Here is a 13,336-nt window from a genome sequence, read left to right as displayed (position 1 = left end):
CATGAGCTGTGCGTCGCTGCGCTGGGGTGCACGCCCACACGGGGACAGGGCGCTGGCCCAGGAGGCCACAATCTGGGTTCAGATCCCAGCTCTGTGGCCACTGAGCTCTGACCTCAGGCAACACACACCATCTGGCAGGGAGAGCATGGGGTTTCTTCCTGAGGGCATGTGTGGGCACGTGGGTACTGGAGTTGAGCAGTGTGGGTGAGGGAGGGCCACAGGTGGGGAGGGATACCTAGCCCAGCGGTGGCAGAGGAGGGGCGCGGGGGAGGGAGCAGCCTGCGGTTGGGGAGAGTAGCACGGGCCTGGTAAGTGGCTCTAAACAATCCCATCTGCTGTCTAGGCGGGCGGAATTTCTGATGGTGTCCCGGCTGCCTGCCTGAGAGGGGTGGTGGCCCTCGGGCTGCAGCTGCCTCCTGCTGTGTGAAGCTGGGCCCCTCCCCAAGCCCCTGCTCCCCAGCCCGGGACCTGCATTCCCCAGCTGCTATAGGAAGCACTTCTGAGAAGGGCACTCTGTGTGCCTGTGCTCCTGCTGCCCAGCCCGGAGCCCCTCCCTGGGGGCAGGCCCCTGTCAAACCAGCCCAGCCCCCAGCAGCAGCGGGAGCTCCACGCAGGGGTCCCAGAGCACCCCAGTCTGAGGTCCTGGAGGCACCTGAGAAGAGCCTTAATGCTGCATACTCTCCCCGCTCAGGGCCGGATTCAAGATCATAACCCCAGGGGCTTCCCTGGTAGCACAGTGGTTAAGAATCCACCTGCCAATGCAGGGGAGACGGGTTCGAGCCCTGGTCCGGAAGGATCCCACGTGCCGCAGAGCAACTGAGGCCGTGTGCCACAACTACTGAGCCTGTGCTCTAGAGCCCGTGCAACAAGAGAAGCCATCCAATGAGAAGCCAGTGCACCACAACAAAGAGTAGCCCCCACTCGCCGCAACTAGAGAAAGCCCACCCGCAGCAACAAAGACCCAACGCAGCCAAAAAAAAAAAAAAGATCGTAACCCCAGGCCTGACTCCTGGGCCAGGCTCTAGACACAGACAGCCTTACTGACGGCTGCCCCGACTGAGAGAACGTGATCCCCCTCAGGAACCTGTCTGAGGAGATACAGGTGTCCCTGTTCTACACATGAGGAAACGCACTCAGAGACGTTCCACTCACCCAAGCAGCAGTGATCGGGATGGAAGCCGGGGTTAGCCCGGAGCTCAAGCCCATCTTTTTGTTTTTTTTTTTTTCAAGCCCATCCTTAACCGCTGCGCTCCTACCCCAGACACAGCGCCGGTAAAAACCAACTTGTGGTTTCCCCTCCACGGGGAGCTTCCTGGCTAGACCCCGCCCCACTGCGCTGCTCCGGTGGGCCCTCCACACTGTGGTCTGACCCCTGAAACAGCTGTGGCATCAGCCATCACCTTGCCCACCGGGAATCTCTGTGTACCCTGCAACCCTACCAGGAGATAGGTGGGGCCCTGGCCCTGAGGCTGAGGCTCTGGAAGCACGTGCGAGGCAGGACCGGGGAGGGCTTGCCCAGATAGTCCGGGTAGGAAGGATGGAGTTGGGATTCGAAGGATTACAAAAGTTGTAAAGCCCTGGAGGCTCTGTGCTTTTAAGATTTCTTTCTGTCATCATTCAGTTGTTTTTGGTTTGGTTTGACTTGGTTTTTTAAAATCAGACAACAGTATAAGATGGGGGTTGAGAAGAGCATGGACTCTGGGGACAGATTGTTTGCATTCACATTTTGGCTCTGTCACTGACTGTGTGACCCTACGTAAGTCACTTAAACTCTCTGAGTCTTAGTTTCCTCATCTGTAAAATGAGTATGATAATTGCTTTACTGTGGGGCGGCTTTGATGAGATAATGCATGCCACGTGTTTAGAAAGTGTATGGCACATAATATGTGCTCACAGATATTTGCTATGACTATTATTAAAAAGTAATTCATGTCAATTGTAGATAAGATGCATATGCAAAGAGAACATAGAAAACCACTGGCCGAGCTATCATTTTGATATTCTTTATAGGTTATCTGCTTATTTTATAATTTTAAAATTAATGAAATGAATCAAAATTTAAAAGGTACAAAAGGATTTACAGAGAAAAGTTTTCTTTTCTTTTTTGTTTTTTGAGAAAAGTTTTCTTGATCTGTCTCTTATGACCTAATTCTCCCCAGTGGAAGCCTATAGTATCAGTTTCTTATGAATCCTTTCAGAGCCCTTTCCCTCACCCTCTCCATATGTAGACATACACACACCATAATGCACTATAGTATAGAGACTATACTTACTTTTCTGTCCCTTGCATTGTCCCCCTAAGCAATAGGTCTTGGGCATAGAGACATACAGAGGTGCCTTATTTTTGTTTACCATTGTATAGTGTTCCATTAAATGTGTTATATGAATTCCATAGAAGTGGAATTCATGGATCAGTGGGTGGGTGCGAAGTGTGTGCTAGTGTGGGGTAAGGGGACAGGAGTTGGGACTTCAGTTCCCAGGACCCTCCTCTGCTCTGAGCACCCCTCCCTAATCTTGGTTCCTTGGCCTGGACTCCCTGGGCATGCTCAGATACTGAATTATGTGGCATCACTGACTGACCACCTGTCCCAGGGGCCCAGAGACATCTCCTGCCCAGACTTCAGGGCTCAGCACCAGACCATGCAGGCCCAGCCTGTGGAGGGGCCTTCAGCTTAACTGCCTGAAGGACATGCCCGGGGAGGGGCAGCTGGCCCCTCTTTCCCAAGGAGCTGGAACTGGGCCAGCAAGAGCTCATGCCTGGAGCCAGCCCAGCTTCACTGCCTTGCACCTGAGCTGCCAGTGCCCCCTTCTCCCAGTTTGGGCCATTGCACTTGGTCCCAGGTACAAACACATTCCTGCCAGCCCAGAGGGGCTCCCCAAGGCTGCAGTCCCTGGGTGGGGCAGCGGGGAGCAGCTTCCCCTCTGTCAACTGAAGTCTGATCTCCTCCCAGGCGCCTGGGTTGAGTGTCTTGGCTGAGCTGGTAACGCTTGTTGATGGAGAGACGGATTGTTGTGGAAATAGTCCCAACCAGTTCAGGTAGAGATGGAAAACAGTTGGTTGCCCAGGCAACTGACAACCTTGGTGGAGTAGAGAAAAGGTATTTGTAAGGAAACTGCCATGGTTCTGTCTTTCCTTCTGGTAGGCTTTGCCTAGACTCCGTCCTCCTCCCTTCTTCCCTGGACATGAGCACCAGGCACCCCCAGCCTCTCCAGGGGCAACTCTGCCCCATTAGGAGTCAATTCGGTTCACAGTTACCGAGTTCTTGCTGTGTGCCTGACTCTGTGCTCAGCTTCGGGAATGCAGAAAGGGGGTCAGGCCTGACGGATTAAGAGTGCCAGGTCTGGAGTCAGATCAGTTTGGCCACTTAGCTGTGTGACCTTGAACAAATTCCTCGACTCCTCTGTGCCTCATTTTTCTATCTATAAAGTGGAAATAGCATTGGTAATATGTACCTCTTAGGGCTGTAGAGAGGATGAAAAGAGTTATTAACACGCATAAGGCACTTGGAATAGTGGTTGGTACAAAAAGAAGCAGGCGATAAGTGTTATGTTATCATTATTGCTATTATTACCATCATTCTACCAAGATGAGCCGAACAAATGACATGTTACTCATGCCTGAGGAGCTTCATCTTGGATCTTTTCAACTGGAAGGCAGAGCTGACTTCTCAGCCCTTTTACAGCAACCAAGCCCAATGTCTGGGCCTCAGGAACAAAGATGAACAATGGTGTCCTTAGAACTGAAGCTCTGGGGCCAATCCTTTCATAGGGTAGGGACCTTATTAACTTCCTTTGAAACCTCTTGCCCTAGTCCATACCCAACAGCCCCCATCAGCTATAGACCTGCCCACAGAAGTTGAAGCAAGAGAGAGAAAAATTAGGAAAGAAAACATCTTTTTTCGTTTTTTTTCTCCTATAGATTTTAAAAAGATATTACTGGGGTAGGTGGATTTCTTTCCTGCCCCAGCCTTAGATTGGACTAATAGATGGGGGATGGCCCAGAGAGGTAAGTGGCTAACCCAAGGTCACACAGCCGGGCATGGCAGAACTGAGTCTGCCTCTCCCTCTCTTCCTCCTCCTCTTCTCTTAGGTCCAATAAGGCCTCCTTTTCCCAATGGCCGTGCCCGAGGGTCCTCTCTGCCCTTCCTGACACCCCCTTTCCCGGGGGGTGGGCACAGGTGTGGCTGCCCAGCAGCTCCCGGTGCCTCGGGAATGAATGAGGCTGGCTTTGTTGCGGCCCCAGCAGCTGTGGCTGTTTGAGTTTCCATTAAGCCCTTTCCGCGCCTTGGTCTGGAGCAGGAGGCTCGGCATTTAAAGGTCACCGGGCGTTTGAAGCTGCAGCGACATTAATAGCTTGGGAAGAAAACAAGACTGTGCGGGGACCGGAGGACAAGGCGCCTCTGTCAGGGCTGCCCCCGCCCCCCCTCCCCCGCCGGGTGCTCACGCGCATACACACACACTTACACACTCGGACACACACACAGACCCTGACAGCCTCTCTCTGTCTCTTGCCCCGCCCCCCTTTCTCCCCTTTTGGGGCCTCTCCAGCTCAGAAGCCAAGAAGCTCAGGCAGACTTCCCTGTGCCCTGCCCCCATCACGTCTGAGGTGACAATTGGACAAGGATGCAGCTGCCCCAGGCCCAGCAGCTTCTCCATTAACACTGCCATTACCCACTTGAGGTTTCCCCAGGACTTAACCATGGTTACACAAGCATCCCAGGGGTCATATGACCTCATTCTGGCCCTGCTGGCTTTTGCAGCCCAGATTCCTAATGAGACAAAATAAGCCTGGGCCTGGTCTTCTCATACGGGAAATGAAAGGGCTGGCAAGCAGGGTGTATCTTGCTTGCCAGTTCTAATCACTTGGTAGTGGCTTGCCCAGAGGGCTGAGTTGAAAAGGCTTCTGAGGCTGTGTGGGTTCCATAGGACAATACCTAGATGGATTAGTGATGTCTGCCAAGGACACAGGATATAAATAAGTGGCGTGTGCGCCTTGTATTTTGCACCTTGGGAATAAATTATTTTGAAACTCTTCCAGTCTTGGATTCTAAGATCCCTGGAGTGGCTGGGTGGCTCCTCTTCCTTTTAGTCAGCCCGAGAGTCGGGGGTGGGGCTGATTTTTGAGTTCTTGGAGAGAAGCTGATCTGTATGCCCTTTCCTGGGAGCAGCTGTGGCCTGAGCCCTGGGACACCACCTAGTGGCCTGGAATGGTAATGCCATTGGGCTGGGCCCAGATCTTATGCAAGAAGGGACAGCGAGTCCCTCTGCAGGCTGTGATCACAGCAGTTACAGATAGATCACAAGATCTGGTCTGTCCCTGGGAGTTTTCAGAGGAGGGAGCCAGGGGTGTGCAGGGACACAGCTGGCCTCGGGTAGTCACTTCAGAAGAATGCGGGGGGGGGGGGCGTGCAGAAAAGTGTTGGCAATTGGGACCTCTGGCCTCCCAGCCCCATACCTCCTCCTGAGGCCTCCTCTTCTAATCCCCACCTTCTGGGGTTGAGTCCTGGTCCTCCTAGGAGGCAGCAGAGTATCAATTCAGGTGTTGGAGGGGGTCGATCTCCTGCCCGCTGGAGCTGTCGCTGTCTTGGAAAGAAGACCAACAGACCAGCCTTGTGTGCCAGGGAGGAGGCCCTCAGGCCAAGTGGCAGAGGGCTCAGGCACATTAACCGTGTCACTGAGCAGCCTTGGCCTTGGTCGCTTCATCTGTGAAGTGGGGTAATAATGCACACCCTGTATAAATGATACGTTTGTTGTGAGGACTAAATGAGAATGCAGAGAAGACAGGGCTTTGGAAATGAAGAAAGCACCCCGTCCCCACCGTTGATATGAGCCGGAGAAGGAAGAGAGGGGAAGGGAACCCACAGTTGCTGCACTCCAACTTCTTTCCTTCCCTTCTTTACTCATCCGCCTGATAAGTTACGTTGGAGCTGCTGTTGGACATCCACGTGGAGGCAGCGGGTCGGCTGTGCAAGTGTGGAGTTCAAGGGCGTGTTCCCGGGAGACCTCAGGGCGAGAGACATGTGGGAGCCAATATTCGGCGTGTAGACAGTATCAAAGCTGTGGGACTGGATAAGATCACTCAAGGTTTGAGTATAGCTCAGGAAAAGGGCCAAGACCCGGGCCGGAGGTCGCACCAACCTGTCTCGTTGGGTGCTTCCTATGCTGAGGCACCCGTATAAATTCTATCACAACACCCCTTCCACGTAGGTATGATCCCAACTTTGACAGACGAGGAAGCTGAGGTTCAGAGAAATGAAATAATTTCTCCAAGTCACACAGCCTTACCAGGCCCAGGCAGAATGGGAATCTATTCTGGCTCCTGGGCTCTCACATCCCCCATGTGGGCCCTACCTGGCCCTGCAGGAGACTGGCTGGGATGACCTTGGGCAAAGTCGGGAGAATGACTCTCCGACTCTCGGGCAGCTGGCCCACCTCCCTGGGCCAGGCCGAGAGTGACTCAGGCCTTGGCTGTCTACACAAGCTTGGAGGGAAGCTTGGCTGTCTGCCGCCCCTGCCAGGCCTGGATTCCTTTCTGGGGAGGCGGAAGGCCTGGCTCCCTGGGACCTGGGGGAGGACAGGTGTGGGGTTTCTCCTTCCCAATCCCCAGGTTGCTCACAACCTGTGAATTCAGGAGAGCCTCTGAGTCTGCCTCCAAGAGGTCTAATGGGCTCAGCAGGTTAGATTCACTTCCTTTTTCAGAAGTCAGGGGTTATCTCCCTCTGTTTCCCTGCCAGTGCCCAGCAGCCAGGGTTCAGAGAGGCGGAGGAGTGATTTCCCCAAGGTCACAGAGCCAGTTCTGGGGCAGAGCCAACAGACCCCTTCCCTGCCCTCCCTCCGCCAGTGCTGTCTGGGTCACATTTCCTCTGCTGGAATGTCAGCCAGGCTGTGCCGTCTCCTGAGCCTTTCTGAGGTTCCTCCGCTCCTAGCCCTGCAAGCCTGACTTGGCATTTTTGCCTCTTAGGAAATGGGTTCCTAATTCTGGCTTCTCTACACACTAGCTGTGTGACTTTGTACAAGTTACCTAACTTCTCTGAACTGGTTTCCACAGCTATAAAGTGGGGACAATAACATCTGTCTCTGGAGTTGTTAAAAAAAAAAGATTAAATGTGAAAGCACCTGGCACAAGCTCGTACACCTAAGCTGCCTACTTCATTTTTTCATGTGTTTAAAATTTTTTTTCATTTGAGCTGTGCCGGTTGTAGAAGGCAGCCTGGCACGGATGACTCTGACCCTGAGGACAGTCCTTCTCCCTGCTCCCAGCCACGCTGGCCAAACCTCAGCCCTGGCCTCAGCCTCTGCACCTGAGCTCAGCGAGGGCTGGGGAGATGGTCCTCTGAGAAGTGGGGGCCCTCACAGCGACCCCTCCTGGTGTTAATTGTAGGCAGCCTGGCTTTGGGAGTCCGCGGGTCCTTGCAGAGTCCTATGAAAATAGCATTTCTCTACACTGAATCCTGTTTCCCATGACTGTTTCTGAGCCACTTTCTCCTCATCCACAGAAACGCTCTCTGATGGAAAAGTCAAGGCTTTACCGCTCCTGCTCTGTGTCCTGGGCATCTCCTCTGGTCCTGGGTCTCGGCTCTTCATCTGTAATGTGCAGCAGGCTGTAGCGTTGTCGGCCGTTTTCATGTCGCGGCAGACACACAACGTGCTCTTTTTCAAGGCTTTGCACCTGGGGTACATGGGAACAGCTGCTGCGGCCCAGCCTCCCCTGGGGCTGTGAGGATCGGTATCTCCTTCCCGAGGGCTGACAGAATTTCGGGGGGTTGATATCCAGATGCTGGGGAAGGATCGCCTAGAATCCCCCGCCCCATCCACTCCAGGAGCAGCTTGGCTGGCATACCAACTGCCCCTGGCTCTCTGCCGGCCTTGTGGGGCGGTGGCAACAACAGTCACGCAGCTAACCACGTTCCAGGCACTGTGCTGAGGATTATCCTGTTTAATTCTCATGGAAGCCCCATTCGTATAGGTGAGGGATCGGGCACAGAGAGGACAGGGGACGGGTACCAGGTCCCACAGCTGGAGCGGCAGAGCGGGAGTTGCAGCCTGGGGCTGAATCAGGGCACTTACTTAAATGGTAGGAGGGCAAGAAGGTTTCTTGGGGGCTTCCCGACACTCAGGCCCGGAGCCCAAGGGACCTGTAAAGAGGGCTGTTAATGGGGAAAACGTGGACCCCATCATCTTCCTTCTTCCTCTGTCAGGGCGGGATCAGGTCCTGGCCTCTTTCTCCAAGGGGCTGCCCTTGGCAAAGTGAGAGCCAGGTCCCTCAATCTCTCTTATGAAATTACTCGAGGGGGAGGGCGAAGGTGGTGAAGGTGGCCGACTCCAGACGCGTTAGCACAAGGCACTGACCCCCATGTGTGACGACACCAGGACAGCAGATTGTAGCCCAGGGCACGGCTTCTGGGGCCTCCTGGCCCTGAGGTCCTTGTTAGAAGCCTCAGGGCAAGTTTCCAGAACTCAGGACAAAGGTAGACACCAGGGTGGAGCCCCACTTTGGAGGGTGTTTTGGCAGCATCCTCTGACCTTACAGTGTGTCAGGGCGGGTGGAAGGTGTGGGTGAGGGGAGTTGGGGTGTCTAAAGCCAGCTGTGGGAGGCCACGTCACACTTGGCTCCCCTCCTGTGTTCATCCTCATAACACATTTCTTGGACAGATCCTTTGAGGTCACTCCTCTGTGCTTCCTTGTGCACTGGCTTTGGCCTCTCTGAGCTGTGGCTCGCTCGTCTGGGAAGCGATGGGGTGGAGGAGGTTGGATAATAAATCATACTTCACCCAGCCATCAGAATGCTACTCAGGCATTAAAGACCATGAAGGAGATCTCTATGTTCTGACATGAGAAGATGGCTACAATCAATCATTAAGTGGAAGAAAGGAAGTTGCACAGTAGAATTTATGGTCTGACCACATTTCAGTAAAATGAATTCATACATATGGTAGTATGTGCATAGAAAAATGTATCTGCCTGTAGATATTCCAGTGTTAAGAGGTTTTCTCTGGGGGTGGGAGGGGATTATAGCTCTGTAACATCAGTGTCCGGAGGCTGCATGGGGCCCATGTGCTTCTAGTTTCCTGCTCTTAAACACAGCCCGCCTCCCTGGGACTGGGCAGACACCCACCCAGCAAGCCCCAGAGCATGAGCCCCGGACAATTTCCACGTCCCCCGAAGGAGGTGGAGGTTCGAAGGAGATAAGAAGCTCAGCACGGTGGCACTGGAAGGCACCGGGGGACAGTATGAAGCCCTGTTTTTACCTGTGAGGGGACTAACCTTTAGGGACAGAAGGAATCAGTGGTAGTGATGTGTCTTCCGGCCTCAGGGTGAGGGAGGGCGCTTCCACTGCACCTTCCACACGGTCTGGTCTGGTCTGGTCTTCCTTTCATCATTGGTTAACTGTGGAGATCATGGCAAGGAAGATCAGCTGATTTGCTCACACCAGCTCTTCTCTATCATCTGTTAAGATGATGACCCCCAGTACTAGAAAAGGACTTAAGAATATCCTTTGCTGGAACAGTCCCTTAAAATAAAGCTGCCACTTTCCTACAATTAGCGAAATTACCGTACATCCTGGGATAAGCATGAGAAAGTCAGAACTTGATGTTTTTGGACACATTCAACTCTCAGTTACCTGCACTTGGAAGTGATTTACAGGCCTGGTTCTGAGTGGGCTGCACCGCGTTCTGTTGCAGATTTACTGGAGCTCTGCACAAGTGATGCCATGATGGTGGGGCCCTGAGGTGAGGGAGCTAAGGAAAGCAGAGACTGGATGGGCTGGAGACCAGAGGGGGAGGACATTGCCTATACAGAGCCCCTCCTGCCCCAGTCAAGTCTCTAGGAGTCCTTGGCAGTGTGTGTAGTGGTTGAGACCAGTGGCTCAGGGGCCATAGTGCTGGGTTCAAATCCCCGCCTCCTCCACTTTCTCAGGTCTGTGCCTCTGCATAAGGGGGAAAATAGCACCTACCTCATAGTGGTGTCAGGATGTAAGCCCTTGCTAACTGGTAAAGAGCTGTGGCTGTTTACCGCAGCTGGAGAGAAAGCAGAAAGAAGCTGTTCTCCCGTGGGCTTGGCGGGGGTCGCCGAGTTCGTTGCATTCTGCCCCTGACTCTTGTCTCCCTCGGTTTCAGGTGGGATGGTCCGTGGAGCCGGACCCAGGATGCTCCCGGGGTGTGGATGACCAGCCGCCCAGCCCCGCACGGCCCAGGCCCGGATGCCGCGCCCTTGTCTCCTGACCCGGGGACCCCGCCCGTCGCGGGACTGAGCTTCCAGAAGCCGCCGAGCGAGCGGCGACGGCGCAGGGACCCGGGGGAAGGGGCTCGGCGCCGGCGGGAAACATTTTCCCCCAGCGGCTCGGCAAGATGACCAGCCTGTTCCGCCGGAGCGGCGGGGGCGGCGGCGGCGGCGGGGGCGGCTCGGCGGCGGCGCGCGGGGCTGGGGGCAGCGCGGCCGCCTCGCAGGAGCTCAACAACAGCCGGCCCGCCCGCCAGGTGCGCCGCCTCGAGTTCAACCAGGCCATGGACGACTTCAAGACCATGTTCCCCAACATGGATTACGACATCATCGAGTGCGTGCTGCGTGCCAACAGCGGCGCCGTGGACGCCACCATCGACCAGCTGCTGCAGATGAACCTGGAGGCGGGTGGCGGCAGCGTCTACGCGGACAGCTCGGACTCGGAGGACAGCATCCCCCCGGAGGTAGGGGCACGGCCCCGATAATTCCCAGGAGCTCCAACAACTGTTTGAACCTGTTAGAGGACTTGGGTTATACTCCTGTCTGGGTTCTACCTAGCAAGCAGCCTTATTTCTCCTAGGGAAACGTACCCAAGTCAGCCCGTGGCCTTATTTTATGGGCAAAATTCATGCGGTCACTAAACAAACACTGAGCACTACTCCGGGGCTGTGCCAGGCACGGTACTAGACCCTGGGTCAGGGGTCATCAGAATGAAGGAGCCTGTTCAAAATGTAGACACCTGGCCCCCACCCCAACGTCCCGAACCCCACTTCCGGGCTGGAGCTGTCTGGTCTGTATTTTCTGAACCTCCAGGTACCCGCTAAAGCCAAGTCAGAGTTTCTGTCCCCACAGAGTTCACAGTCCAGCGAGGACTAGAGGCAGGTGTCAGGCAACGGCAGCCCGGAGGGGTGAGTGCTAGGATGGGAGAAATGGAAGCAACAGAGAGGAAGGGATGGCTTCCCAGAGGAAGAGTGAAGAGTGAGGGAAAGGTGTGTGGGCAGAGGGAACAGCTTGTGCAAAGGCTCAGAGGAGAAATAGAGCAGGAATGTTAGGGAACTGGCAGCAGGACCTTCTGTGAGGATCCTAGAGTGAGCAGAGACCAGGAGGCCTTGCGGTTGAGAAGGAGTGTGGTGTGTTCTGGAGCGTAGGGACCCGTGGAGGAGAGCTTGCAAGTTCAGTTCCTCTGACCGAGGCGTGAGCGATACCCAAGCAGTTCCCTCCTCTCTCCAGGAAGGTGGCTGAGGGCGAAGGGACCACCCCACTGCATCAAGGCCCACTTGCTGGGTGTGGCCAGGCCTCCTCGGCCCCTCCAAGAGCTCAGTAGATGTCTGAGCCCCCAGTCTCAGCAGGACGTGCAGTGCTGGGTGAAGAAGGGGCACTCAGAGTCTTTCAACGAGAGGGTCACTGCCCACAGGGGCATCTGGGACATGCAGCCATGGATAGGACGGAAGGACCCAGCAGATCGGATTCAGCTCTGCTCTTCACTGAGTCCCAGCCTGGGCCAGGCACCATCCTACATGCTTTAGGTGCATCATCTCTTCGAATCTCATAAACTTTGTGAAGTGGCGTTATTATTACCCCCGTTTACAGTGGGAAACCTAGACCCAGATGTGGCCTCAGAGTCCTTCTCAACACAGCCCTGCAGGTGGCTATTCTCCGTTCATCAGAGTCATCCTGTAGGGCAAAGCCCGCTTGCTCTTCCTCCTATAGGGCTGCTTGCTGCCTGGGAGTTCTCTCTCCGGATGGAGGAGAAGCCCTGTGGGCAACGGCATCTGGCTCATCCCTGTGTCACGTGCAGCACCCGGGACAGTCACTGCACATAGCAGGCACTCGGGGAGTATTTGTTGAATGAATGAATGTTGCTGCTGTCTTTGCGCAGCTTTCTTTAGTCTCTTTCCCTGGGAGAGCACTCCTTGGCTCTGCCTGGATTAGCCAGTGGAGGGAGTTTTGGAAAAACCAGATCTTCTTTGTGAAAGGGAGGTGTGTGTATGTGTGCGCAGATACATCCTTTAAGTGTGAGCTGGAAGGAAAGTTCTCTGCAAACGCTGACCCCCTTCCACAGTCTCATTTGTTCTGACAGTCTGGCAGGTAGGATCATATTTCCTTCTCTGTTCATGGCACCCACAGCCCTGTGACCCTCCGCAAAGCTTGCCTGATGCCCTAGATGGGCCTGCATTGTGTGCGCGTCTGTTTTCCCAAGAATCTTGCTTTCCAGATTGAGCCCCTTCTCAGCACCCCTCCTTGGCTGTTTCCCCAACCCCCCATCTTTGGAGCTCTGCGTGGGCCCATCGGCAGGCGGTTCCTGAGCCAGCGGAAAGTGCTGCGGAAAATTTATGAGCAGCAGCTGGGATGACGATAACTGCTGACTGAAAAAGCCCCCTCTCTGGGGGCTGATGGATGGTGGGCTGGCCCGAGGGGTATCCTTGCCACAGAGAAATATCTCCTGTCAGATAAATGGCCCAGACCTTGGCCCCCAGAGCACCTGGCAGGCATCCATCACCCACATGGAGTTAAGCCAGGAAGCCACAGAACCAAAAACTTCAGCACCTTTAGAGCCAGAAGAACAGCCTCACTGTGGCTGGTGGGGGAGGGGGAGGGGGCGGGGCGGGGGGGCGGAGTCCAGAGACATGGCTGGGGTTACTTCTCCCTGGAGACTGGGGATCAGCCTTTCCGGAGCGTGCCTGGCCTGCTGTCTGCCTCCTTGGTGTTTCCTCATTCTGCTCCAGGAGCCTCTGATGAGCGTCTGGCTCTTGTAGCCCCAGGAGGCCGCGCTGAGGCAGGAGCGGCTGAGAGGGGAGGAAGCCCCCCTGCGCGGCTGTGGAGGCCCGATCTCTCTGAGCCCGAGGGACGGCTGCTATGGGCCCCAGTCAGAGGAACCCCAAGCGGCTTCCTTCTGGGAGCAATTCCTACTGAGCCTTCCCCTCCTCGCCCGTCTCGCACAGACCGGCTTCGGGGGGACGGTCCAAGCCAGCCACTGAGTGGGAGGGGCTCGGCCTACAGGCCCCAGCGTGGAACCCTGTCCCTTAGAGCACTTGTGTGCCGGGCACTGGAGGTTGTGCAAGTGTGTGTCAGTGAGCAGGGCTGTAGTTGACAGTGTTCTCTCTCTCTTTTTCTT

At 55.1% G+C, this 13,336-nt stretch overlaps 1 protein-coding gene across 2 annotated transcripts in view; it reads left to right on the top strand.

Moving 5' to 3' along the window:
* The window catches only part of CUEDC1 (CUE domain containing 1), a 74,658-nt gene that overhangs the window by 44,915 nt on the left and 16,407 nt on the right, over nt 1-13,336 (top strand). For both annotated transcript variants that reach the window (XM_029212840.1, XM_029212841.1), the window contains one exon: nt 10,119-10,685. In XM_029212840.1, coding sequence (XP_029068673.1) covers nt 10,350-10,685 — 336 coding nt within the window. In that variant the 5' untranslated portion in view covers nt 10,119-10,349. The remainder of the gene's footprint in view (nt 1-10,118; nt 10,686-13,336) is intronic.

The sequence above is a fragment of the Monodon monoceros genome, unplaced genomic scaffold (assembly GCF_005190385.1).
Source record: "Monodon monoceros isolate NGI ecotype Baffin Bay Population unplaced genomic scaffold, NGI_Narwhal_1 Super_Scaffold_9, whole genome shotgun sequence".
Taxonomy (NCBI): Eukaryota; Metazoa; Chordata; class Mammalia; order Artiodactyla; family Monodontidae; genus Monodon; species Monodon monoceros.
Note: the sequence above shows the minus strand (reverse complement) of the source record. Positions and strands in the feature narration are given on the sequence as shown.